General features: G+C 32.3%; 12 protein-coding genes and 3 pseudogenes across 15 annotated transcripts, besides 1 other annotated feature; 13 read left to right on the top strand and 2 right to left on the bottom strand.

The window, feature by feature from the left end:
* Positions 1-15405: part of a mobile genetic element that runs on past the window's edge.
* TVAGG3_0576280 (integrase core domain containing protein family) lies at positions 272-1072 on the top strand (the record flags this gene model as incomplete). Its single annotated transcript, XM_051239034.1, has 1 exon — positions 272-1072. One exon carries the CDS (start codon positions 272-274, stop codon positions 1070-1072), a length of 801 nt encoding a protein of 266 aa, XP_051096858.1.
* TVAGG3_0576270 (organellar and viral DNA polymerase type B) lies at positions 1972-2492 on the top strand (the record flags this gene model as incomplete). The annotated part of the gene is made up of 1 exon (XM_051239033.1): positions 1972-2492. A coding segment is annotated over one exon (521 nt), but the record flags the coding sequence as incomplete, so codon positions are not given.
* TVAGG3_0576260 (organellar and viral DNA polymerase type B) lies at positions 2623-2910 on the top strand (the record flags this gene model as incomplete). The annotated part of the gene is made up of 1 exon (XM_051239032.1): positions 2623-2910. The coding sequence occupies one exon, from the start codon at positions 2623-2625 to the stop codon at positions 2908-2910; it is 288 nt and encodes a 95-aa protein (XP_051096856.1).
* Positions 3607-4200, top strand: TVAGG3_0576250 (organellar and viral DNA polymerase type B; the record flags this gene model as incomplete). The annotated part of the gene is made up of 1 exon (XM_051239031.1): positions 3607-4200. A coding segment is annotated over one exon (594 nt), but the record flags the coding sequence as incomplete, so codon positions are not given.
* TVAGG3_0576240 lies at positions 4309-5135 on the top strand (annotated as a pseudogene). The gene has a single exon. A coding segment is annotated over exon 1 (827 nt).
* On the top strand, positions 6477-6939 carry TVAGG3_0576230 (organellar and viral DNA polymerase type B; the record flags this gene model as incomplete). Its single annotated transcript, XM_051239030.1, has 1 exon — positions 6477-6939. A coding segment is annotated over one exon (463 nt), but the record flags the coding sequence as incomplete, so codon positions are not given.
* Positions 7961-8985, top strand: TVAGG3_0576220 (organellar and viral DNA polymerase type B; the record flags this gene model as incomplete). The annotated part of the gene is made up of 1 exon (XM_051239029.1): positions 7961-8985. A coding segment is annotated over one exon (1025 nt), but the record flags the coding sequence as incomplete, so codon positions are not given.
* TVAGG3_0576210 (organellar and viral DNA polymerase type B) lies at positions 9257-9832 on the top strand (the record flags this gene model as incomplete). Its single annotated transcript, XM_001284575.1, has 1 exon — positions 9257-9832. The coding sequence occupies one exon, from the start codon at positions 9257-9259 to the stop codon at positions 9830-9832; it is 576 nt and encodes a 191-aa protein (XP_001284576.1).
* TVAGG3_0576200 (uncharacterized protein) lies at positions 11437-11709 on the bottom strand (the record flags this gene model as incomplete). The annotated part of the gene is made up of 1 exon (XM_051239028.1): positions 11437-11709. The coding sequence occupies one exon, from the start codon at positions 11707-11709 to the stop codon at positions 11437-11439; it is 273 nt and encodes a 90-aa protein (XP_051096852.1).
* Positions 11755-12189, top strand: TVAGG3_0576190 (uncharacterized protein; the record flags this gene model as incomplete). Its single annotated transcript, XM_051239027.1, has 1 exon — positions 11755-12189. One exon carries the CDS (start codon positions 11755-11757, stop codon positions 12187-12189), a length of 435 nt encoding a protein of 144 aa, XP_051096851.1.
* TVAGG3_0576180 lies at positions 12217-13790 on the top strand (annotated as a pseudogene). The gene has a single exon. A coding segment is annotated over exon 1 (1574 nt).
* Positions 13821-14291, top strand: TVAGG3_0576170 (uncharacterized protein; the record flags this gene model as incomplete). Its single annotated transcript, XM_001299070.1, has 1 exon — positions 13821-14291. The coding sequence occupies one exon, from the start codon at positions 13821-13823 to the stop codon at positions 14289-14291; it is 471 nt and encodes a 156-aa protein (XP_001299071.1).
* On the top strand, positions 14340-14576 carry TVAGG3_0576160 (uncharacterized protein; the record flags this gene model as incomplete). The annotated part of the gene is made up of 1 exon (XM_001299069.1): positions 14340-14576. The coding sequence occupies one exon, from the start codon at positions 14340-14342 to the stop codon at positions 14574-14576; it is 237 nt and encodes a 78-aa protein (XP_001299070.1).
* Positions 14740-15060, top strand: TVAGG3_0576150 (uncharacterized protein; the record flags this gene model as incomplete). Its single annotated transcript, XM_001299068.1, has 1 exon — positions 14740-15060. The coding sequence occupies one exon, from the start codon at positions 14740-14742 to the stop codon at positions 15058-15060; it is 321 nt and encodes a 106-aa protein (XP_001299069.1).
* Positions 15406-18319: 2914 nt separating the features above from the next.
* TVAGG3_0576130 lies at positions 18320-21229 on the bottom strand (annotated as a pseudogene). Its single transcript has one exon. A coding segment is annotated over exon 1 (2910 nt).
* Between the last annotated feature and the right edge of the window lie 3137 nt (positions 21230-24366).

Genomic DNA, 24366 nt, shown 5'->3' with positions numbered 1-24366 from the left:
AGTATTCGAACAACATCCATGGAGGTCATTTAAGAAGTTCAATGAAGCTGCAAAGAGTTGGGGATTTACTAACAGAGCTGAAGTGAAAAGGTTCTTTGACAAAAATGTTGTACATCAAACAAAAATAAACCCTTACGACTACTTTTTACCAATTTACTCCAACACTCCTGACGCATACCAATTTGACACTCTCATTCAAAGCAGAAAAGGAGGACATAAACCATTCCTCATCTTCATTAATGTTAACACTCGTAAAGCATATGCATATCCAATGAAAAATAAAGGAACTCGTGAAGTGTTAAGAGTTTTACAAAAGTTTGTAGCAGAACATAGCCCAAGTACTTTAACATCAGACCAAGACAGTGCATACCTCAGCAATGAAATCACAGATTTTCTCATTAAGCATAACATAACTCACTACACTACTGAAGACCATAACCATAACATACTCGGCATCATAAACCGCTTCATAAGAACGCTCAGAGATTTAAATCAAGAGCGAGACTTTACCGAAGAAACAATGAAACATTTTCTCGAAGTATATAATTCCTCAACACATTCTACAACAGGACATACACCAAATTCAATGATACAACAACAAGAAGAAAAGTATATACAAAAGAAACGAAGCCAAACACAAAATATCAGAAATTCAACACAATTTACCCTCATTCCTGGTACAAAAGTTCGTGTAGTTCTTGACGACAAACCGTTGACAAAGAAACGTTTAAGGTTAAGTAGAAACTATTATATCGTAGACTCTACGCAAGGTAATGGATATCTTATAAAAGCTGCTGACGACTCCATTGCATTTTATCCTCGACATAAATTAGTCGAAAGTAGTAATGGCAAACTTGCTGAAACCATTGACGAAGCAAAGCGAGGAGTGGTTATTGAAATACTTGGCTATAACATAAACGATGACACTTATAAAGTAAGATATGAAGGAGGCGTTGAAGATGTTATACCATCTAAGAACTTGAGAGAGTCAAAGCCAACACATCTGGGACCATTAGAGCGGGAGTACTGGAAAGACAAAAATATGCCAGAAAGAATAAGAAAATTCTTCTAAACTTTTTCATTAGATGTAAATCAGACATGAATGAGAACAGTCATGTATTATTAATGATACCATTTATTTTAACATAAAGACGCAAACGGACTCTTTGAGTCCTGAGGTCTTTCAGACCGAAGCGGCGAGGACGAAGTCCATGAACAAAAATAATGTTTAGGGTAGAAGGTTAGATCTAACCTCATTTCTACCCTCATTTCTACCCTCATTTCTACCCTCATTTTTTGTATTTGACGGGAATTAATTCTTGATTTCAGGGATTTTTTGACGAAGTGCAAATCTTCACTTCGTCAAAAATAACAGTTATCTAATGAAAAATGAAAGTTATTTCTTATTTATCTCATGAAAGTTGTTGGAAAATAAGTCCTGGGAAGAGTATTATAAGGCATTTTGTGAAGAATATAGCAACCGCCGGAATTCAGACGGTTGCTTTTTATACAAAATTCATGCAGGAAATTCTTGAGTTTTGGTTGAAAGAATACGGTGGAGCCAAAAGTGGCTCGACCTCAAAACAAACATTTTATGAGCTTACAAAGGGTGTTATGAATGAACCATTTATTTTTGCTGAATTCACCAAAAATATATTTTAGGTGAAGAGGTGAGATCTCACCCGTTTTTTCACCTCTTTTCTCACCTCATGAATTTTCATGATTTCATCGTAAATGTTTTGTCAAAACTTCTTCGTTTATGTTTTGTCAAAACTTCATCGTACATGCTTTGTCATGACTTCTTCATCGTAATGAGCGTAAATGACCAAAAATATATTTTAGGTGAAGAGGTGAGATCTCACCCATTTTTTCACCTCTTTTCTCACCTCATGAATTTTCATGAATTTCCTTAAGATAGAAAAATAAAGTTAGTTTTATTTTTATTTATTTTTTTATTTTGTATGTAAAGACATGATTTCAACAATCGGCACAACAACAATTCAAACAACAGCACCAAACTCGTTAGTTATGAATCCTACGTCAATGTTGGTAGAGATGAAAAACTTCATTCCTTCTTCATATACTTTCGAAACAAAAATCCAGAAGATAAAGCAAGAACTGTTAACAAGTAATTTAGACTGTAGTGCGAAAGATGAAACAAATGAACAGTATCTTTATGAAATGCAGGACATTATTGACCATTTGCCTAAACTACCTGAAATCCAACAACAAAAACTCACTATTCCCGAATTTGACGAAATTGAAGTGAAACCAACTGACTCAGTAGAAATAAAGAAGTTCATACGAAAGGTAAATTATGAATTCCTTGGTTTTCATTGCAACCATAAGGTTATGGACAAAGATTGCGATATGGTATATAAGAATGTTTCTGACATATATAAATCTGAAGAATTTAAGACCTACGACAACTTTGTTTCGTTAGTTGCAGAATGTGTATGGCAGATAAGAGATAAAGATAGAAGAGGTAAGGTATGGCATGAACAGATAAAACCAGCAGCTTTTGAGTTAAAGAAAACCATTGACGCCTTAGTTGTTTTAGCAGGTAAGGTTTCAGAATATAACGCAAAAATGAACCCGCAATGTTCTAAATGTAAAGCAGCAATGAGGAGATATAACTACTCCGTCAAAGAGATAGAACGTATGCGAAACGACTATGCAGACTTAAAGAAAGAAGCAGAGAAGCCGGTAGAAAATAAAATGGACATGTTAGCATTTCTGAACAAAAACTATCCAACTGCTGACGATTTCCTTCTATCTGACGTCAAGAAGAAGTATAAAGAAACTTTCGGTATCGTTAAAACTTTTGACATACTAAAAGAAGAAATAGAAGCTACGAAACTGTTTAAGATTTCAAATATACATCGTACAATTCATGTAAAACGCTTGTAAATAGTTATGTTAGAAAAGAGGTTAGAAAACGTGTTAGATCTAACATGTTAACATAAACATTATTTTTGCTGAATTCAGCAACAAAATTCTTGATTTCAGGGATTTTTTTGACGAAGTGTTAATCTTCACTTCGTCAAAAAATGGCATATGGCATGTGTCAAACCGTTGAGTTTTCACAAAATTTAAAAAAATAACGTTTACCATGTAAAACGCTTATAAAATAACTGGGGTGAGAAAACAGGTGAGAAAACGGGTGAGATCTCACCTCTTCACCTAAACATTATTTTTGTCTGATTTACGCTCATTACGAAGAAGTCTTGACAAAACATTTACGAAGAAGTCTTGACAAAACATTTACGTTCATGTTTGACAAAACATTTACGAAGAAGTCTTGACAAAACATTTACGAAGAAGTCTTGACAAAACATGAGGTGAGAAAAGAGGTGAGAAAACAGGTGAGATCTAACCTTCTACCCTAAACATTATTTTTGCTGAATTCAGCAACAAAATTCTTGATTTCAGGGATTTTTTTGACGAAGTGTTAATCTTCACTTCGTCAAAAAATGGCATATGCTTGCTTCCCTCGGAAAACCGAGAGAAGAGATTCCGTATGAAAATCGTGAATTTCCTTAAGATAGAAAAAATAAAGTTAGTTTTATTTTTATTTATTTTTTTATTTTGTATGTAAAGACAGAAATGTCAAACAATGAGTTTGAAACAGTTAGAAAGATAGACAATGACACCAAATTGGTTAGAATAGGTGATTTAAACGTAAGATACTCAAAGAAATACAACAAATATTCTTTGTCAGACATTTTATCTCCATCTGGAAAGAAAACACACGACTGGGTTAGAATTGCTTCTACTCAGAAAATTTTGACAAGAAATCCTGAGCTTATGATATCGGTAAGATTCTATGGAACTACAGCATATCTCATTGACAAAAGTCTTATACCAATAGTTTTGTTATGGTTAGACCCAGTTGTTGGATATAACTTCATAACATATGGTTCATTCGATACGGAACGTTGCAGTGAAGGCTTACTTTACATCGTTCAGAAACCGAAGGACTTCAACACAAAAAGATATAAGATAGGAAGGACATATAATATAACTCTAAGATATGACAGTACAGTCAATAGAGTCAAGGTTGTGTTTGTTAATGATTATATGAGAGCTGCAGAAACAGAACTACTTGAAAAGTTTGAGAAAATGTATGGTGCTCCCACGAAAGGTAAAGAAACGTTTGAAGTAGATGAGATAGATAAAGCTATAAAATTATTTGACGAAGTTGCTGAAAAATACATGTAAAGCGTTTATTTTTGGTCTTTTGTGAAAGATAGAAAATAACGCTAATTTTTTATAAAATATTTTTTTATTTTGTATGTAAAGACAGTAATGTCAACATTAGAGAACACAACAATTGCTATCGTTCATGAAGCCATAAATGAAGAATACGAATACATACAGTATAACAAACAATTGAGACTCATTCGTTCGGTCAAAGATGACATGTACCAGATGCAAAGTATAATGAATGCTCTTCGTTCTACAAAGCAAGCATATCATTGGTTTGAAAACCAACAGACAAAAGAACTTTTAGAAAGAATTTCCTCATATGATTGCTTCCCTCGAAAACCGAGGAAGAGATTCCGTATGAAAATCGCAAGAATTTGGCTCCTGGTTTGAAAGGTTATTATGTTCATAGACTTTTAGTAAATGCTGTAGCAATGTGGACTTCACCTCGTTATGCTTGTTATATTTTCATGATGTTAGATGAACTTCACAGACAAGAACGTGGAGAGATGGAAAAGAAACTTCAAGCAAAAGATGAAGTCATTGAATCCAAAGACAAAAGCATACAGAAAAGAATACCACGTTCAGTACCAAAAGGAAAGGAAAAGAACTATAAGTATATGATTTATACTGAAGAGATGGAAAATGAAGAAGACAGAGATATGGTTATGTTGCATTTAGTTAGAAGAAACAACAAGAGCTTTTATGACTTAGCTAAAATATATAAATCTGACAGAAACTGGTTCTATCGTGAAAACTTACCGATTTCAATGACACCGAATGAGCAAATAAAGGAAATTGTCAAAAATACTCTTCCTCAAACACACTATGACATCAAAGGTTGCACAATACTTACATTCAAAGAAGACTTGCCATTACTGAAGGAAAAAATAACAGAATATTTCGATAACTTCAAAGAGGAAGAATAAAAAAATCTAAGCTAATTTTATTTTTTTATAAAATTTTATCTCATATGAAAGAACATGAATTTAGAATATTCGGAACTCATGACAGAAGAAGAGAACGAACAACATGTAAAAGATTATGCAAAATTTCTGAAGAAATACAAAGCATTTAAACAATATCTAAATGCTTCTAAAGATTATGCAAAATTTCTGAAGGTATATAAAGCTTATGAAAAAGCGTATGAAAAGTTTATACATTGGGGAATTGTTGTAAAATATCGATATGAAGACTAACCAAAAATATATTTTTGCTTATAAAGCTTCAGGGTCTATTTCTTCAACCATTTCACTTCCTTCGTCAATGTCAATAGAAGCTTCTTCAACCTTTGGTAAGAATTTCTGTATAACATCTTTGTTCGTTATTGTCTTCAGAGATGAAGGATAATATTTCACATTTGTTTCACCTTTCTTATATTCTTTCTGCTGCGATAAATCTAAAACAATACTGAAGAAGTCAATGTTAGAGTTCTTTATGACAGTATAATGAGTATCTTTGACATTCACGAAGAAACTCTTTTGTTTCAAAACTACTGCTAACTCTTGTGAAGTATAACGTTTGCGGTCAATGACGATAGCTAATGGTCTGACATACTGACCGAACTTAGATTCTTTCACAAACTTCTTGTTAAAGATAACATTAACATTTGAAGCATTATTGAACTCATTCTTGATGGCATTAGCGAGAGCATTGTATGAAAAGAACTTGCAATCTTGCATGTGTTTCATTAAAATAAAAATATTAAATTATTTTGAAAAATAACTTTAAAAAATCTAATCTAATTTTTTCAAAAAATATTTTTTTATTTCCTACTAAAGATGTATCGGAAGTTGTCTAAGTTAGAACACTCGGAAATAAAACAACTTCTTACAGAAGCTAATATAGATGTTGCAAAGCATTACGCAACAAACAAAAAGGCACTCGCTGACATCCTCAATGACTATAATGGTGCAATAAGTTATGATAAAATTCATGAGTTCATAAAGCCGCAACACGGCGAGGACGAAGTCCATGCAATAGCATTTCCTTTAAATGACGTTGCTATTGACTTATATCATAGACGTTCAGTACCTCATGAAGTAAGAAGAGAAATGTTTGACATAACAAATGCGAACGTTGGTCATACTCGTAAAGCTCTTTCGCATGATGTTCGTCAAGAGATGTTTGACATAACAAATGCGAACGTTGGTGAAACAAGAAGAAGAGACAACACACTGAAACAGAGAAGAGAGATGTTTAAAAGTGCTATAGAACAAGTTCGCAAAGCTAACGATGTCATTCGTTCCATTGACGACAAACCAAAAGAAGGTGAGAGATGGTTAAAGAAAGATGAAGAGAATAGGAAGAGAAATGTGAAGTCAGGCAATAGACTCATTGACTTTAACATCGAAGCTTTAGATGAACCAAACAGAGACTACTTACACAAACATTTCGGTAAGGTTTTCATGAGACTCTTAGAGAAAATTAAAATAAACTCACAACAGAGATGGATGGTATGTTATAAACTTGGTGGAAAGTATGAATGTTCTACGTTAAACCTCAATAATATTGGAACATTACTACATCAGCTCTTGAAGGAGAACTTTATATCAGAGATAGAAGCAAATGCTGCAGGTATTGTTGAAATGCACTATGACTTCTTCTTGACAAACATAAAGAATCTTACTGAAATAAAGATGTATGATTTAACAGAATATGAAGGCTTAACGATGTCAGATGTAAAGAAAGGCAAACCAAAAAAGAGACCATATAGAGATGAAAGCACACTGACAAATGACCAGAAAGCCATTTTGGAAGCTCTTAAGCAAACAGGAAACCCAGCGCTTATAGAAAGCTTTTGGAAAGATAATGGTGAAAAGAAGTTTTATAAGAAGAGAAGCGGTCAGTTCTGGAAGTATCTTTGCACATTACCTATAAATCTTGAACGCTACCAAATTTCAATGAATTGAACAAAAGAACTGCAACACTTATGACAGAAGACAATTGTTTCGTTTATGCTTGCATTCAGGCTGGAGTAGATGGAGAGACTATTGACCACATGAGAGAAGTCATTCGTGTTAGAGACTTTCCTCAAAGTAAAGTACAAGAAATTTCTGACGCAACAGGTATAGCATTTAATGTTACCATTGGTTACTTCAATGACTCAAGACATAATGAAATAAAGAGATACATACCAAAAGAATGTAAAACTGTTCGAACTATTGACTTACTTCTTGTTGAAGACTACTACATGCTAAATGAAAGATTACCAATGACAACATATTTCATTCGCAACTATATAGAAATTCTCAAAGCTTGTGGTGGAATGAACATTGAGAAACAGATGAAGATTTATACAAAGAGAGAAGATAAATATGTAGTTCGTTATGATAGAACAACACCGTTATGGGATGTTATGAAAACATTGTGGGAGTGCAAATATTTCGAACCTATTTCTTATGGAGAACTTTTCACATATACTACTGACTTATATAAACAGAACCTTGCACCATTTAAAGATTTGACATATGCTCCAAAGTATTGTGTACAACTGAAGAAGAAAGCCGAGTCAAAAGAAGTAAATAAAAATAAGTGCAAGTTCATTCCTGAGCACGTTTTCTTTGCTGACTTTGAGTGCAGTACCGATGGCTTTCATAAAGCTTTTAACATATGTTACGACAGTGAAGATGGTTCAGTGAGTGAAAGCATTTGGGGTCAGAACTGTGCAACAGAATTTTTGGAGCGACTTCCTGACAAGAGTTTAATATATTTCCATAACCTCAGTTATGACATAAACTTCATCTTAAGACACATGACAGAAGTGAAAGGAACTCCCATCATTAAAGGTTCACGAACAATGCAAATAACTGGCTTATATAAAGGAAGGGCAATTATTATAAAAGACTCTTACAGTGTTATAAATAAGAAGCTTAAACTATTTCCTGCTATGTTTAACTTACAAACAGGACCGAAAGAAGTATTTCCATACAACTACTACAGCAGTGTTTTGTTAGCAAATGACAACAGAACTGGTGTCATTTCTGAAGCATGTAAGTTTATCCGGGATGCAGATACATTCATGAAAAACATAGATTCCATCAAAGGTTGCAGAATAGATGAAAACCACTTCGACTTAGAAAAGTATAGCACATTCTATTGCAAACAAGATGTAAGAATTTTAAGAGAAGGTTTTGTAAAGTTCCGCAATGACTTATTGAAAGAGTTTGATTTAAACGTTTATGACTACGTTAGTATTTGTTCTATTGCTAACAAATTATTTGAGAACAGAGTGTACTTCCCGAATGGAAATTTATATGACCTCTCAAATAAACCAAGAGAGTTTATTTCGAGATGCATTCAAGGTGGAAGATGTATGCTGTCAGATAACATTAAACAAAAGAGCGAAAAGAAACTCATTGCTGATTTCGACGCTGTTTCATTATATCCATCAGCTATAGCAAGACTTTATACTTTAGAAGGTATTCCAAAGGTTATGAAGAAAGAAATGTTAAGCACAGAGTATCTCATGAGACATTTATTCGATGACGACCAAAAGGAACCCATTGGTGAAAAGTTTATGTCTGGCTTCTTTGTTCTCATTAAGATAACAGAGATTGGCATACCCAGACACTTTCCTTTAATAGTTTGTGACCCTGAACTAAATCCAGAACTTAACGTTCCCAGAAGTTCAAACACTTGCTGTTTAATGTATGTTGACCATATAACATTACAAGACCTCATAAAATATCAAGGTGTCAAATGTGAAGTGTTGCAAGGATACTATTACGATGGAAACAGAGATATTAGAATAAGAGATGAAGTAAAGAAGTTGTTTGAGTTAAGGTTAAAGTATAAGAAAGAAGGAAATCCTTTGCAAGAAAATATAAAGCTCATTCTGAACAGTATTTATGGCAAAACTATTCTATCTCCTATTGAGTCAAAAATAACCATAGTAGATGACAAAGATGCTATAAGATATGCCATCAGAAACTACAACCATATAGTGAAGTTCGAAGGTTTGGATGGTTCAGATAAAACTATTTTCAAGCTAACAAAAAGCATTTGCAGACACTTTAACTTCTGTCCACTTGGTGTTAATATTCTATCTATGTCGAAGAGAATAATGTGTGAAGTATTCTGTACTGCTGAGGATATGGGACTTCAAATATTTTACCAGGACTGTGATAGCATGCATATTTTCAATGAAGACATACCAAAGCTTGCAGCAGAGTTTAAGAAGAGATACGGTAGAGAACTTATTGGTAAAACATTAGGTCAGTTCCATTCTGACTTCGCAGAAATAACACCTGGAAAACAAAGTTTAGCATACAAGTCAATATTTTGTGGAAAGAAGACTTACATAGACTTACTCACTAACGATTTAAATGAAGTTGCATTCCATGCACGTTGCAAAGGTGTAAAACAAGACGTTCTTGCTTTAACCGCTAATGAAATGTTTCCTGAAGCTATACAATGCTATTACAATGAAGATAAGAACATTCACATACCTGTTGGAACATATGACAAAGACTCTGAGTTCAGTTTAATGAAACTTTACAAAGCACTTCATGACGGTCAAGAGATTGCATTCGACTTGTGTAAGTCTTCTGGTCCTTGCTTTGCTGAAAAGTTTAACTTCTCAATAACGACTAAAACAAGCTTTATTCGTAAGTTGAAGTTCTGAGGTCATTTATTTTTGTCAGCAGTGAGGTCATGAATGAGGTCATTCGTGATAAAAATAAGCCGCTAGCGGCAAGGGCGAAGCCCATGAGGTCATATATTTTTGTCATTTATGTATAACCATTGTCTCTCTTAAACTTTGCAATAGACAGCTTTGTTCTTCTTCCTTCTACATCTGTAATGTTTATATAATCTTTGTTATACTGTCTTAAGACATTCATTCGTCTGTATTGAGTTCCCATGAAATAGTAAAAGGCATCTTCACTTGGGACATAGTAGTAATTTTCTAGAGTAAATTTAGAGTATTGTATAATTTCAACAGCATCTTCAGGAAGAGTGTCTACAATGTCAAACCAATAGCCATTCGAACCAGAAATATTTCTCATGTTTTGTCTTCTCGACACCCACCTTAAGTTTGAGATATGAAAGTCTCCTCTGTCTCTGTTTATATGGTCTACTTCTCGAAGTCCTTCAGGATTCGGTATAAATTGATTTGCAACAATTTTATGCTTAAAGAGTTTATGTTTGTTTAAATAAACACAAATATAACCATCACCGTTGTCAAACTCACTTACAACTCTTTTGTTACATATGCGCCTAATTGGATATGGGTACTCTGAAAAGATTTCATAGTCATTGTCATGTTCGAGTGTTTGCCAATGTCCTTCACCTTCCATGCCTTTCACTCAAATAAAATTTTTCAGAAAAAATAAAACTAGCGTAGATTTTACAATACTGCGATGGTAGAGTTTAAGAGTTGTGCTTCAATGTAGAGACAGTCCTTATGGTCTGGAGGTAAGAACACTGGGCAGTTATGGTCATGAGTGGAGAACATGTCTATCCAAAACTCACGATTGAAGCCAGTTAATTTATAGTATTTAGGGTTAGGAAGTGGTGAAGTTCTTGTATGACCAATGAACTCATTTTCAACTCCCTTACTTAAGTTTGAATATAATATAGCTTGCTTTCTATCCCAAATGCCAGGTGTTACAATCTTTGAAAATTCATTTTTCCTCGGAAGCATTGCATCATAATTGAAAACATTCTTGAAGTCTTCATTGGGTTCAGAGATTTGAAACCTTATACGTAATGGATTTTCTTTCTTTTTAGCTACTTCATTGAATGGTGAATATATAACAAACTGACAGTCATGTGTTCCATCTTCATTTTCATTAAATTCATAATGAAAGTCTATAAGTTGTGGCTGACTACCTTCTTCTTTCAGTTGTGCAAAAACTCACGTAAAGGCTGTAAAGTTTGTACTTCAATGTTGAACTTTTTCTCGAACATCTCATTAAATGAAATCATACATTGCAACAATGTTGTATCGTCTTTAAAGTATTTGTATATGTGAATGTTTTGGGCGCTTAAAGACTGTTCGTCATTTTCTATCTCGACTTGAAGTATAAAGTCAACCTTTCTGAAAGCACGTGTTATATACATAGATGTTATGCCAATGTACTTCTCTTCATTTATGTTCACAATCCAGTCTGTTGGAAACTTAAACGTTACTCTGTTCCCCTTTATTTTGACGTCAGGGTTTTCACTACTGAACGCAACAGTTAAAGGTATTTGTCTATACATTTAATTCGGATAAAAATAAACCATTTACTCTTTCTTTTCTTCAGCTTCTTTAGCTTTTTGTTCTTCCTTTGCTTTTGCTTCTTCTCTAGCTTTCTTTGCCAGCAAACGTGGGTTCTTTTGTCTTCCAGCAGCTAATGCAGCAAGTTGTTTTTCACTAAGTTTTCTCTTTGGTCTCTCTGGCTTTTGTTCTTGTTTTTGTTCCTTCAGTTCGGATAAAATTTGCTCACGAATTTCTTTCTTCAATGCTTCAACATCTATGACCCCTTGGGTCTTGTCCGTAGGGCTTGTCTGAGTCATTTGACTGCAGATAAAAAACAAAATTAAAACTTTAACCGATGTAAAATGAGCTTGTCAAAATCAGAGCGAGAGTCTATTATATTAAATGACGCAAGAGGAATACAACATCCTTTCTATTATGTAAGTCAGAGTAAAGATGGTAAAATATACGTAAGAAAAAGAAAGGTTCCATTAGCGAATGCAGAAAGCGACAACATTAAGGTGTATGGCAAGGGTGAAGTCCACGAAGTCCATGTTAAGCCTTCTATTCAAACTGAAAAGTCAATAGAACCAGAAGAAAAGAAGCCAGATGTACTTTCAATAACGAACCAAGAGCTTATTGCAAAGTTCGTGAATTTCATTGAAAAACAAACCGAGTCAAAGAATCCTGACCCGCCAGTGAAAGAAGTTGAGACAAAAGAGAATGTACAGTTCATTGAAAATGTCAAGAAACAACTTCCACCACGAATGCCAAGAAGAAGAGTGAGAATAATGAAGTAAATAGATATTTTTATCTGAAGTAAATACATGCAGAACGAACAGCTAAACGAATTTACTCCAGCAGAGCATATTCATCAGATTCGCTCATATTTCGATATCATAGACAATGCAGTTCAAATTGGTGACACTAATAGAAAATATTCTGACGCAAAGATTCCATCACAACCTGGAACTGCTAAAGATAACACATGGGTAACATTCAATCTCTCACCTCCTGGTGAAAATATGTTGGACCTTTACAATACATTCATTACGTATAAAATGGAAGGTCAATTTATTGTAGATAAAGAAATTGGTTCAGGTTCCAATAAAACAAACCCACCAGGATTTTGGATTGGTTTCGATGACGCTTTCTATGCAGTTGCTGGATATCAAATCCTTGCAAATGGTCGTATCGTATATTCTCAAGACAACGCAAGAGAAGAAGCATATATAACTTCAAACTCACAAACTACCGAACAAATAAAGAAAGTAGATGTTTTCTCAAAGACTCGACATGAAGATGTATGGAGTCATTCGGGAACATGCAGAACAGGACAAATTGTTAGTGGTCCAATTACAGCAGGAAAACCATTTGATTTTAAGCTTCGTTTAAGAATTCCTGTTAGAAGATTCCTTCCATTAGAAGCTATTTCGATTTATTCCAGCTTTTGCAGGAAACATTCAGCTTAAAGTAAAGTTCAGTAGCGACGCCTTACAATGCACATCTATATCTGTAAATGATATCATTGCTTTCAATCCACTCTTAAAGTTGCATTTGCTTCAGATTCAAATCCACCGACAAATAAATTTGTTCCATGGAATGAACCATTCACTATGATAACGAAGAGTAGAAGCTAGTGGAACAGTTACTATTACAAACTGTAACCCAGCAACTATTTCGAACAAAGATGGATTTTAAATGAATGTTTCATTCATCCAAAGTCATTCTCTTTAGACCCTAACATTTATACAGAACTTGTAGAACATTATACAAACGAGGCTTTATGTTTTCCTGTTAAAGTTATGGATTGGATTCCTATGGACGGTTCATTCTCAAAGAATACAGATAGTTCAAGTGCAACATTTACAGCAGCTTATCGCCTATTAATGTTAAAAGTATTTGGGCACTATTTAGAAAGAAAGACAACTATTATGTTAATTTTGAGAACCCTAAGTTTAAATATCTTCAGCTTTCCATGGGAGCTTATGGAAATATGCCTGCAGAACCTGAAAAATCATATGGACCTGTATTTTATGAAATGGTTGCGAACGCTTGCAATACAAACAATGATATGATAGGATTTAATGAAGATGTTATGAGGTCATTGGTGGATGATGGTAGTGTGGAACATAAATGGGATAGCTATGACAACACACATTTCTTATGTGGTTTTCCAACAGAAGTGGACTTTTGCTTCCAGCAAGGTCAAACATCTACTGCTCCAATAACATACAAATTGTCTGTTAAAGAACCTATTGAACTAGCAACTGAAAATGTACCAAAGCCACTTATTGGATTTATGAGGGATTGTTGCTTTGCCATTCAGGTAAGACAGTCAGGCATCCCAATAATAAGATTAGATGACTATAACTTAGCCACGGACGACAGTGAGGAATAAAGGATGAACGTTTATTTTTAAAGCTTATAAATGAGTTCTTCATCAAGCTCTCGCGAACCTTCACCATCTATGAAACAAACTTTACCAAACGATTATGGAGCACCTATTGAATATTTCTTACGAGCTGCACAATGGCAAAGAGCAGTCTCACCAAGGTTAGGTGTTCCACCAGCTCCTGTCAAAAATAGCATTTGGTCAAGTCCTTATATAAAATATGGTCTCCCACTAGGTTTGCTAGCTACAGCAGGAGCAATTATGATGTTGAAAAGAAATAAAGCAAATGTTGTAAATAATACTGAAGTAGCTGAAGTTAAACAAACTCCAACACCTTCGCCAAAACCAACGTCAAAACCAACACCTTCACAAGCAAAACCTTCAATGACTCCTGAACCTATGAAAGTACAAACTCCTGTTCAAAAGTCAACTCCTAAACCGACTCCAACATTTAAACCAGAACCTACTCCTCAAATAAATCGTAAAACTCCTGCGTTTCCTTACTGAAAAAATAACGTTATTTTTATTTAATATTAAAATTTTTATTTGATTGAAATGACAAATAAAGTCACTGAAGCAATGAAACAAAAGTTTTTGGTAGAATACATTAAATCAGGAACTATTCCAGAAGGTTTTTACATTCATACTATGAAGGATGGTAGAGTTCAGTTTAGAAAGATAAAGCAACCATTAGATAAAGAAGGAATTTTGAGAAAGATTAAACTTCATGAGGACAACATTGCTGAACTTAAGAAGAAGTTAGAAGAGTTGGAGAAAGGAAGAGAGTTATAAAGCAATGAATTCAACAGGGTGAAAAAACAGGTGAAAAAAGAGGTGAGATCTCACCACTTCACCTAAATTTATTTTTGTGCTATGTTTTCATACGTGTGAGGGTGGTGATATCATTAATTTTTAAGTTTATTTTTAAAATTATTTTTATTTTATTTTGGATGTAATGACGAAAACTATTGAGATAACAAACTACAACGGTCATGAGTTCAAGAATTTGTTCTTCGTTCCTCGTGAAAATACATTCTATCAGATACGAGGGAGAAAGGGTAAAGTTAGTTTGAGCGTTTATGAAGGAATGAAGAATGGAAAGTTTATACAAGCATACGATACAAACGGTAAGCGTGTTTCATTAGCTTTGTCAAAACTTACAGGTATAAACTATGACAGTGATTTTGACCTATATGAAGAAGAAAGTGAGTCAGAAGATTATGAGCTGTTATGTGAAGCACAGCAATGGGAGGAGTTGCAATACTTTTGTAAGTGAGAACGTTTATTTTTTCATTAGTGAGTTCGTTAGTGAAAACGTTAGTGAAAACGTTTATTTTTTACATTAGTGAGCTCGTTAGTGAAGTGAAGTGGTTTGTGAAAACGTTTATTTTTACATTAGTGAAGTCGTTTGTGAAAACGTTTATTTTTACATTAGTGAAGTCGTTAGCGATGTCGTTAGTGAGGTGAAGTGGTTGGCGGCTTTGTAAATATTTAAGGTTAAGTTAGTGTTGTCGTTTGTGTTGCAAAATATACGTTACCGGTTTCGTAAAGTGTCAAAACCGTTAAGTGGTGTACGGAGGCGCGCAGTGCCTCAGTACACGACTTACCCATACTAACTAAGATACATCAATTTGTTGTAATTTCAAACGTTTCCATTGTTTTGTTTGACCACAGGGAAAGGCCCAGTGGTCATGTATCACAGCAAGAGCTTTGATTTGGTCGTAGGGTCAATCCCTACGACCTTTCTTGCCTTTAGGCAATGGGATATTCTGTAAGCTAAATTGATTTTGTAAAAAAGATTTTGAAACATCTAAATATTTGAAATCATTTGATTGAAGGGTTGGGGCGATGGGAACATGGGTGCAAGCTTCTTCCCATGTCATTTTACCTTCTTCAATCTGATTGGAAATACCAATTAGGTAAATTCGATCGACATACCCTTTGTAAGGATTCATTCTAATGAAGTACGTTAACAATCAAAATATTCTATAAGTGTCTAGTATGGAATTCAAAAGAATAAAGAAAATGGTAATGTAAATAAACGTATTATGAAATAATTTATAATTAAAATGAAAAAAAAGAAAAAATAATAAGTAAAGTGACTGGAAATGAAAATGAAAATCAGTGTACAGTTTTATTTTTTTCTCGCTGTGAAACGTTTTCGGTCATTTTTTTAAAAATTAATTTTTTGTTAGAGATAAGAGCTAAAACTCGGTAAACAACTTCTTTATGTCTAGAAAATTCTATCTTGCCTTTTATTTTTTTCTCGCTGTGAAACGTTTTCGGTCATTTTTTTAAAAATTAATTTTTTGTTAGAGATAAGAGCTAAAACTTTGCAGACAACTCCCCCATGTCTAGCAAATTTAACATTCGTCTCCCATTTTTATATATTTGGTTTAGAATGTTCGAAAATGCGTAATATGGTCATTAATATTAATTGAAAAGAACCTTGAATTAATTCAATCTGATCTCACAATTCTGCATTTTATGATTGTAATATAACAAGTGTCACATTCCCAGAAAATTTAACATATATTAGAAATTATGCATTTTCAAGATGTCCACTCACAAGTGTCACTTTACCAAAAAAATTAACACATTTTGGAGGTGGTGCATTTTCTGGTAGTCATTTGACAAATTTCACATTCCCAGAAAATCTAACATACACTCAATTTTTGACTTTTACATACCCAGGTATCTAAAATACCATTTATCGCCTGAAAAGCACCCTTAATTTATGCCAATGGACAAAATAAAGATATGTTTAGAATGCTGATATGATGGAGAATCATGCTGCATCATTATTGGCCAGCAATATATAATATTTAAGAAATCTACGAGATTATCTGATTTCATGAAACTCAATGTATACTAAGTTTCAGACTTTGAAATTTTAACATGTTGATATGGGTACATAGGGTTTATGATTCCAGTCATTTATTTAAAAAATTACAAAAATGAATTAATATGATGTGAGTAACAATGGTAATAAACGCTTAATTACTAATATATTATTTCTTGGTAGGAATGAAATGTTTTGGTGACATTTATAGAAGTTAAGCTGAGAATCAAAAATGCAAAAATTATTTTAAATATTACAAGCATTATTTGATGTCATTGAGTTTAGAGTCGTGTAGATATATGAGTACAATATGTTATTGATGTATATATGCAATAATTGTGAAAATGAAATGTGAATCTCAAGATGAGTTGCATGTTACTGCGCTATAATTTGAATTCAATACGTACATAACATTACTAAATGTATTTTAAGATAATACAAAAAATTAAGCTTGCAAAAAGATATCGAAATGTAATTTTCATTAGATTCAAAGTTCTGAATAGATTTTGATTTTAACTATTGATGAGTTTGTCAAACCTCTATAATAATAGAATGTAGAACTAATTAAATATAATTAATAAAAAAATACAAATTTAAGTGATATTATAAGAGATATATGTGATGTTACCAATATGATATGATATTGGAGAACTGATAGAATTGTGATGTGAGACTAAATATGATTTTATTATGAATAGGAGAATAATATTAGAAGAATTTCTTGAATTTAATGTATCTGAATATGTAATTGGGCATATATTCTATATATATATTGGTAGGTTAACTAGAAATAAGAAGATGAAAGATTGTTAATGAATAATATGAGATTAAGCGAAAATATATTGTTCTAATAGATGAGTGTTGAGATCCAATATATATGAAGAGGGATATGTGAGAGGAAATATGTATATTTAATAAAATAAGCGATGAGAGAAAAAATAACAAAGATTTATATGAAATTTTGAGTATTGAAAAAGCTCGATTAGTGATTTTATGTCTGTTAAAGGAATAGATATTCTAGGAGAAAGATAAATTGAATTAAAGAAGAATAAAAAAAGTTGATTAAGATTGATAAAAATATTGAATTGTATGACAATGGAAAGAAGGAATAAATTGGTGTTGGTATGACGGTATCATTTCGGGAGACATTGCCTCTGCATGTCTCCCAGAATGAGACAATCTTCCGCATTCATAACTTGAATGCGGAAGTTTGACCGACAAGAGTGCATTATCCAATCTTTTTTGTCATATACCTCAACCCACAAAGACAAAACCTTACATAAAATAGGTAAACTTTGGTTTTCACTTAATAATGTTTATTTTTAATTTTTTGTTCTTTATATAACTTTTTCTTCTACTAAACTATTTTACAGACTCGACTGAGCTATCCTCACATATATACCTGTGACAATAACACATATATACTCCCTTCATATTCTGATCTCATGACATATTACAGCACAAACTATAATTATACAACATACCTCATAAAGTCTGATTTTACCCCTATCTAAGCGTTGATTAATGATTCAAAAGAAATCTTTCCGAATGAACAAAGTTTCATGGCCGCGTAACATCATAGAATAGTATTGATTGTAATTATCTATATCATATTCTATCTTGCAAAGTCATAATATTTCAAATTACACAAAATACAAAATAATGAAAAATTAAGAAAAATCCAAATGTTTATTTAGACTTTTTCTGGCTGAGAAGTGAGAATTGTCTGCATTGAAACTGCTTCGTAATTTCCGTGTCGTTTCATCTTGAAGACAATAAGTAATAATAAGATCAAAGAAACGATAAGGGCAACTCCAGCGATAGAAACAGCAGCAATCATTCCTTTCTCTAATGAAGACATTCCCAAAACATGTCTCCACTTGAATTCATCATAATCCAAGTTATCAGAGCAAGAATCTCCAATTATATAATTTGTTGTGTATAACTGTGGGAAGTTATATCTAAGTGTTGCAATTCTTTCGTCAGCTTGAGGAACACTCATTTCTTGCATGTATGTTCCATTGTAGAATAATCTCTTGTAATTAATGTATCCTGTTGGTTTGTCTTGTATCTGTTTGACTGTTTCTGGGACTTCAATGATTTGTGCTCTGTCTGGTCTTGTTACAAATGTCTGTGAAATGTCAGTGTATCTTGTGTAGATCTGGTGGAATTCATCAATGAACTCTTCGTGTTTGATTCCTGCCAAACTTACGAAATCAATTGTTGTTGGGATCTTGATGAATGGCTCTAATTTACCAACAGATGTCAATAATGTTGATGTCAATGTGTTGACAATGAAATTATCAATGAATGAGAAGAATCTGTTGTCCTTGAATTCGATCTTGAGATTTGGATTCAATTCGAAAGCATCTCTTTCAATGATCTTGCAATCTTTGTCGATGATGATTTTTTCGACATTAGAACGAACGAATAATGCATCTTCCCATGTGAGTGTTGTAATTCCCTTTCCTAATGTCAATGTCTTAAGAGAAAGAGTATCTCTGAATGCTCTCTTTCCTATAAATGAAACTCTGTCTGGAATAACAACTTCCACGAGTGAAGTGTTTGCAAACGCTTCTTCACCAATGGTTAAAACAGAATGTCTCATGACAACTTCACTTAATTTGATGCAGTTCAAGAAGCAGCCCTTTGGAATGGATGTAATTAAACTCAAATCAGCTTTTGTCAAAAGATGGCAATCTTTGAATGCTTCGTCTTCAATGAAACTTCTTTCATCTAATGTAATTGTTTTGAGTGATGAGTTCTCGAAGCAATTGTTGGAAACATAGATAATTCCTGTGAAATCAAAGGTCTTCAAATTGAAACAATTCTTGAAAAGTGATGTGTTCAAAAAGTGACAGTTATCAAACTTCAAATTAGAAATTCCACTGTTCATGAATGTTTCTGGGTAAATTGAAGTTACCTTTGAAATGTCAACCTTTGAAAGTGATTGGCAATTATAGAAAGCGCGTGTTTCGATTGTTTCGCATGTTGTTGGTAAAACAACTTGGTACAAATTGATGCAATTTGCGAAACAATTTTCAGGAATTGTCTTTATCTTTGTTTCGAAAATTACTTTTTCAAGATTTTGACAATTTGCAAAGAATTCTTTTGGAATTGTCAAATTGTCATCATTGATTGAGAAAGTAACTTGATAAATGTAAGCAGAATCCTGCAAATTAACTTGTGTTAAGTCAATCTTATTTGCAAAGACAATTTTTGTGAGTTTTCTTGCAATGGAAAATGCTCCATGTTGGATTCCTTTGCAATAATCTGGAACTGTGAATGATTTAGCATCTGGCAAAGCGAATGCCAATGTTGAAGAATTGTAGTAAACAAAGGAACCATCTTTAACTGTCAAATACTTGTTGCCATCTTCTAAAATAACATTTTTGATCTTGAATTGAGAAAATGGTGTTGCATCAAATGATTTTGTTTCTTTTGTCAATGTGATTTGGGTAATAGATGATGATCCGTAAAACGCATTGTTGGCAATGACACAATTTGACATTTTGACTTTCTCAATTTCGACAAATGAGAAACTGTCAGAATTCAAAACAGAAACATTGGAAATATCAATATTTCTCAATCCGAAGCATGATGAGAAAGCAAAGCTGTCAATTGATTCTAATCCACCTTGGATAATGAGTGTGTTAATGTTTGTGCAGTTGCAGAAGCAATATGAGGCAATTTTGTTGCAAGGTGAAGTGATTGTCACTTTTGTAAGTTTATGACAACCCTGGAAAGAACCGATATCAACTGCGAATGAGACAACAACTTCATCGATTTGGCTGCCGACGAAAGCGTATTGTCCGACAGACTTTAACAGGCTTCCTTCTGCTATTTTCACGGATTTAGTGTATCCGAAAGCGAAGTTTCCAATTGTAAGAGTTGTTGCTGGAATTGTCATCTTCAAATTGCCACAAAATTCGAAAGCCTGGTCGCCAATTGCCTGTAAATCGGCGACTGTGAAGTCAGCCAATTCTTTGTCATTGTAGAAGGCTTGAACTCCAATTGTTGTTACCTTTTTGGTGGTTACGGTTTTGAGTAAGTGGCAATGGCAGAAACAATAATCTGGCAAAGCGTTTAAGTCACCTAATACTTCAACTTTTGTTAAATATGGGTTATTCTGGAAAGCACCAGATGCTAAAGTGACGTATTCTGGATTTTGACTTCTTTGAGCATTGTATAAGCAAATGCACCACTTCCGATGTCCAAGTAGAGGTTGTTACGATCATCAATTGTTATTTCGGTAATTTTGGAACGATAGAAGCCATTTGCTCCAATGGATTGTAACTGTTGTGGGATATGAATTTTTGTGATTTCAGTATCTTTGAAAGCACCATCGCCAACGGAGACAACGTTTGTAAGATCGATCTCTGTAAGTGAAATGCAGGATGCGAAAGCGGTGTTTAAGATTGTTGTCTTTTCTTTATTGAATTTGACTGATGTCAACTGATAGCAGCCACGGGCAAAGCTACTTGGTATGGTGTCAGCATTTATTGAGAGACTCTTTAAGTTAAGGCAGCCTTTGAAAACACTTCCTCCATACTTATTTACACGATCAAGATTAATTGTCTCGAGTGTAGAGTCTTCAAAGCATGAATCCGAGATTTCAGTAACTGAATCTGTTAATTGAACTGTCTTGATAAACTTATTTTCCTTGAATACATTCTCATCAAAAGTTGTGACAAAAAGATTATCAATGATGAAAGTTGAAACTTTTAAGCCATCGATTTCTGTAATTGTGTTGAACATCTGTGTTTCGGGTCTGATAATTACTGTGTCAATATTGTTTTGCTCAATTAATTCACCAACTTTATTGTTCCAATCACTATATCTCGGTAATGGTCATTGTTGAACCATTAATAATTGGTGTACTACTGATGGTCACAGCCTTTGTCAATAAATTCGACACAAAAACGGAGTGAAATAGGAATGGCATATTAAAAAAATAATGCACTTTTTATTTCAATTCATTAATTTTATCATTTTTCATATGATGGCATTTAGTAATTTTGCTCTTTTTCCAACAACTTTCCTGAAAACGGTTGTCATCATCAAAAAACGAAATCTCTAATGCAATCCAATACATTTAAAGTTGATATTTGGATTTCATTCATAAAATCGATCCAAAATATATCTTTAATTCCCTGATATTTCAATTAATAATGGAAAAGTGTATTAATACAATAAATTAACATTAAATTATTATGAGATGTTTATGCTTAAATAATAACATCATTACTATAGCTTTTTTCGATATAAAATAATGTTGTTGGAAAAAGAATTATTAGTCATTTGTAGCACCATGTTCAACTAAGAATTTGAAAATGTTTGTTGCTTTAAAATCGATGGCAATACTAAGAGGGCATTTATTAATATCGAGAGAAATTCATAAAACAATGATAAATGTGAAAAGAAAGAGAATTAGATAAAACAATGATTAATATGAAAAGAAAGAGAATTCTATCAAACAATGATAAATATAAAAAGAAAGAGAATTCCATAAAACAATGAAAATTATGAAAAGAAAGAGAATGTCATAAAACAATGATAAATATGAAAAGAAAGAGAATAAGTTTCATGTTAACATCAGCACCATGATCAACTAGGAATTGGACAATTTCTATTGAATTCGCTTTGATGGCAATACTAAGAGGGCATTCATTAATATCGAGAGAAATTCATAAAACAATGATAAATGTGAAAAGAAAGAGAATTCTATAAAACAATGATTAATATGAAAAGAAAGAGAATTAGATAAAACAGTGATAAATATGAAAAGAAAGAGAATTCCATAAAACAATGATTAATATGAAAAGAAAGAGAATGTCATAAAACAATGATGAATATGAAAAGAAAGAGAATTCTATAAAACAATGATTAATATGAAAAGAAAGAGAAATTCATAAAACAATGATTAATATGAAAAGAAAGAGAAAGTAATAAAACAATGATTAATATGAAAAGAAAGAGAATTCCATAAAACAATGATTAATATGAAAAGAAAGAGAATTCCATAAAACAATGATTAATATGAAAAGAAAGAGAATTCTATAAAACAATGATTAATATGAAAAGAAAGAGAAAGTAATAAAACAATGATTAATATGAAAAGAAAGAGAAAGTAATAAAACAATGATTAATATGAAAAGAAAGAGAAAGTAATAAAACAATGATTAATATGAAAAGAAAGAGAATTCCATAAAACAATGATTAATATGAAAAGAAAGAGAATTCCATAAAACAATGATTAATATGAAAAGAAAGAGAATTCCATAAAACAATGATTAATATGAAAAGAAAGAGAATTCCATAAAACAATGATGAATATGAAAAGAAAGAGAATTCTATAAAACAATGATTAATATGAAAAGAAATATTATTATATAAAACAATGATTAATATGAAAAGAAAGAGAATAAGTTTCATGTTAACATCAGCACCATGATCAACTAGGAATTGGACAATTTCTATTGAATTCGCTTTGATGGCAATACTAAGAGGGCATTCATTAATATCGAAAGAAATTCATAAAACAATGATTAATATGAAAAGAAAGAGAACTCTATAAAACAATGATTAATATGAAAAGAAAGAGAAAGTAATTAAAACAATGATTAATATGAAAAGAAAGAGAAAGTAATAAAACAATGATTAATATGAAAAGAAAGAGAAAGTTAGATTAATATGAAATGATTAATATGAAATGAAAGAGAATAAGTTTCATGTTAACATCAGCACCATGATCAACTAGGAATTGGACAATTTCTATTGAATTCGCTTTGATGGCAATACTAAGAGGGCATTCATTAATATCGAAAGAAATTCATAAAACAATGATTAATATGAAAAGAAAGAGAACTCTATAAAACAATGATTAATATGAAAAGAAAGAGAATTCTATAAAACAATGATGAATATGAAAAGAAAGAGAATTAGATAAAACAATGATTAATATGAAAAGAAAGAGAATGTCATAAAACAATGATTAATATGAAAAGAAAGAGAATTCTATAAAACAATGATGAATATGAAAAGAAAGAGAATAAGTTTCATGTTAACATCAGCACCATGATCAACTAGGAATTGGACAATTTCTATTGAATTCGCTTTGATGGCAATACTAAGAGGGCATTCATTAATATCGAGAGAAATTCATAAAACAATGATTAATATGAAAAGAAATATTATTATATAAAACAATGATTAATATGAAAAGAAAGAGAAAGTAATAAAACAATGATTAATATGAAAAGAAAGAGAAAGTAATAAAACAATGATTAATATGAAAAGAAAGAGAATTCCATAAAACAATGATGAATATGAAAAGAAAGAGAATTAGATAAAACAATGATTAATATGAAAAGAAAGAGAATTCTATAAAACAATGATTAATATGAAAAGAAAGAGAATTCCATAAAACAATGATGAATATGAAAAGAAAGAGAATTAGATAAAACAATGATTAATATGAAAAGAAAGAGAATTCTATAAAACAATGATTAATATGAAAAGAAAGAGAATTCTATAAAACAATGATGAATATGAAAAGAAAGAGAAATTCATAAAACAATGATTAATATGAAAAGAAATATTATTATATAAAACAATGATTAATATGAAAAGAAAGAGAATTAGATAAAACAATGATTAATATGAAAAGAAAGAGAATTCTATAAAACAATGATTAATATGAAAAGAAAGAGAATAAGTTTCATGTTAACATCAGCACCA

Source organism: Trichomonas vaginalis, chromosome II, assembly GCF_026262505.1.
Source record: "Trichomonas vaginalis G3 chromosome II, whole genome shotgun sequence".
Classification (NCBI taxonomy): Eukaryota; Parabasalia; order Trichomonadida; family Trichomonadidae; genus Trichomonas; species Trichomonas vaginalis.
This window is presented reverse-complemented; position numbering and strand designations above follow the sequence as displayed.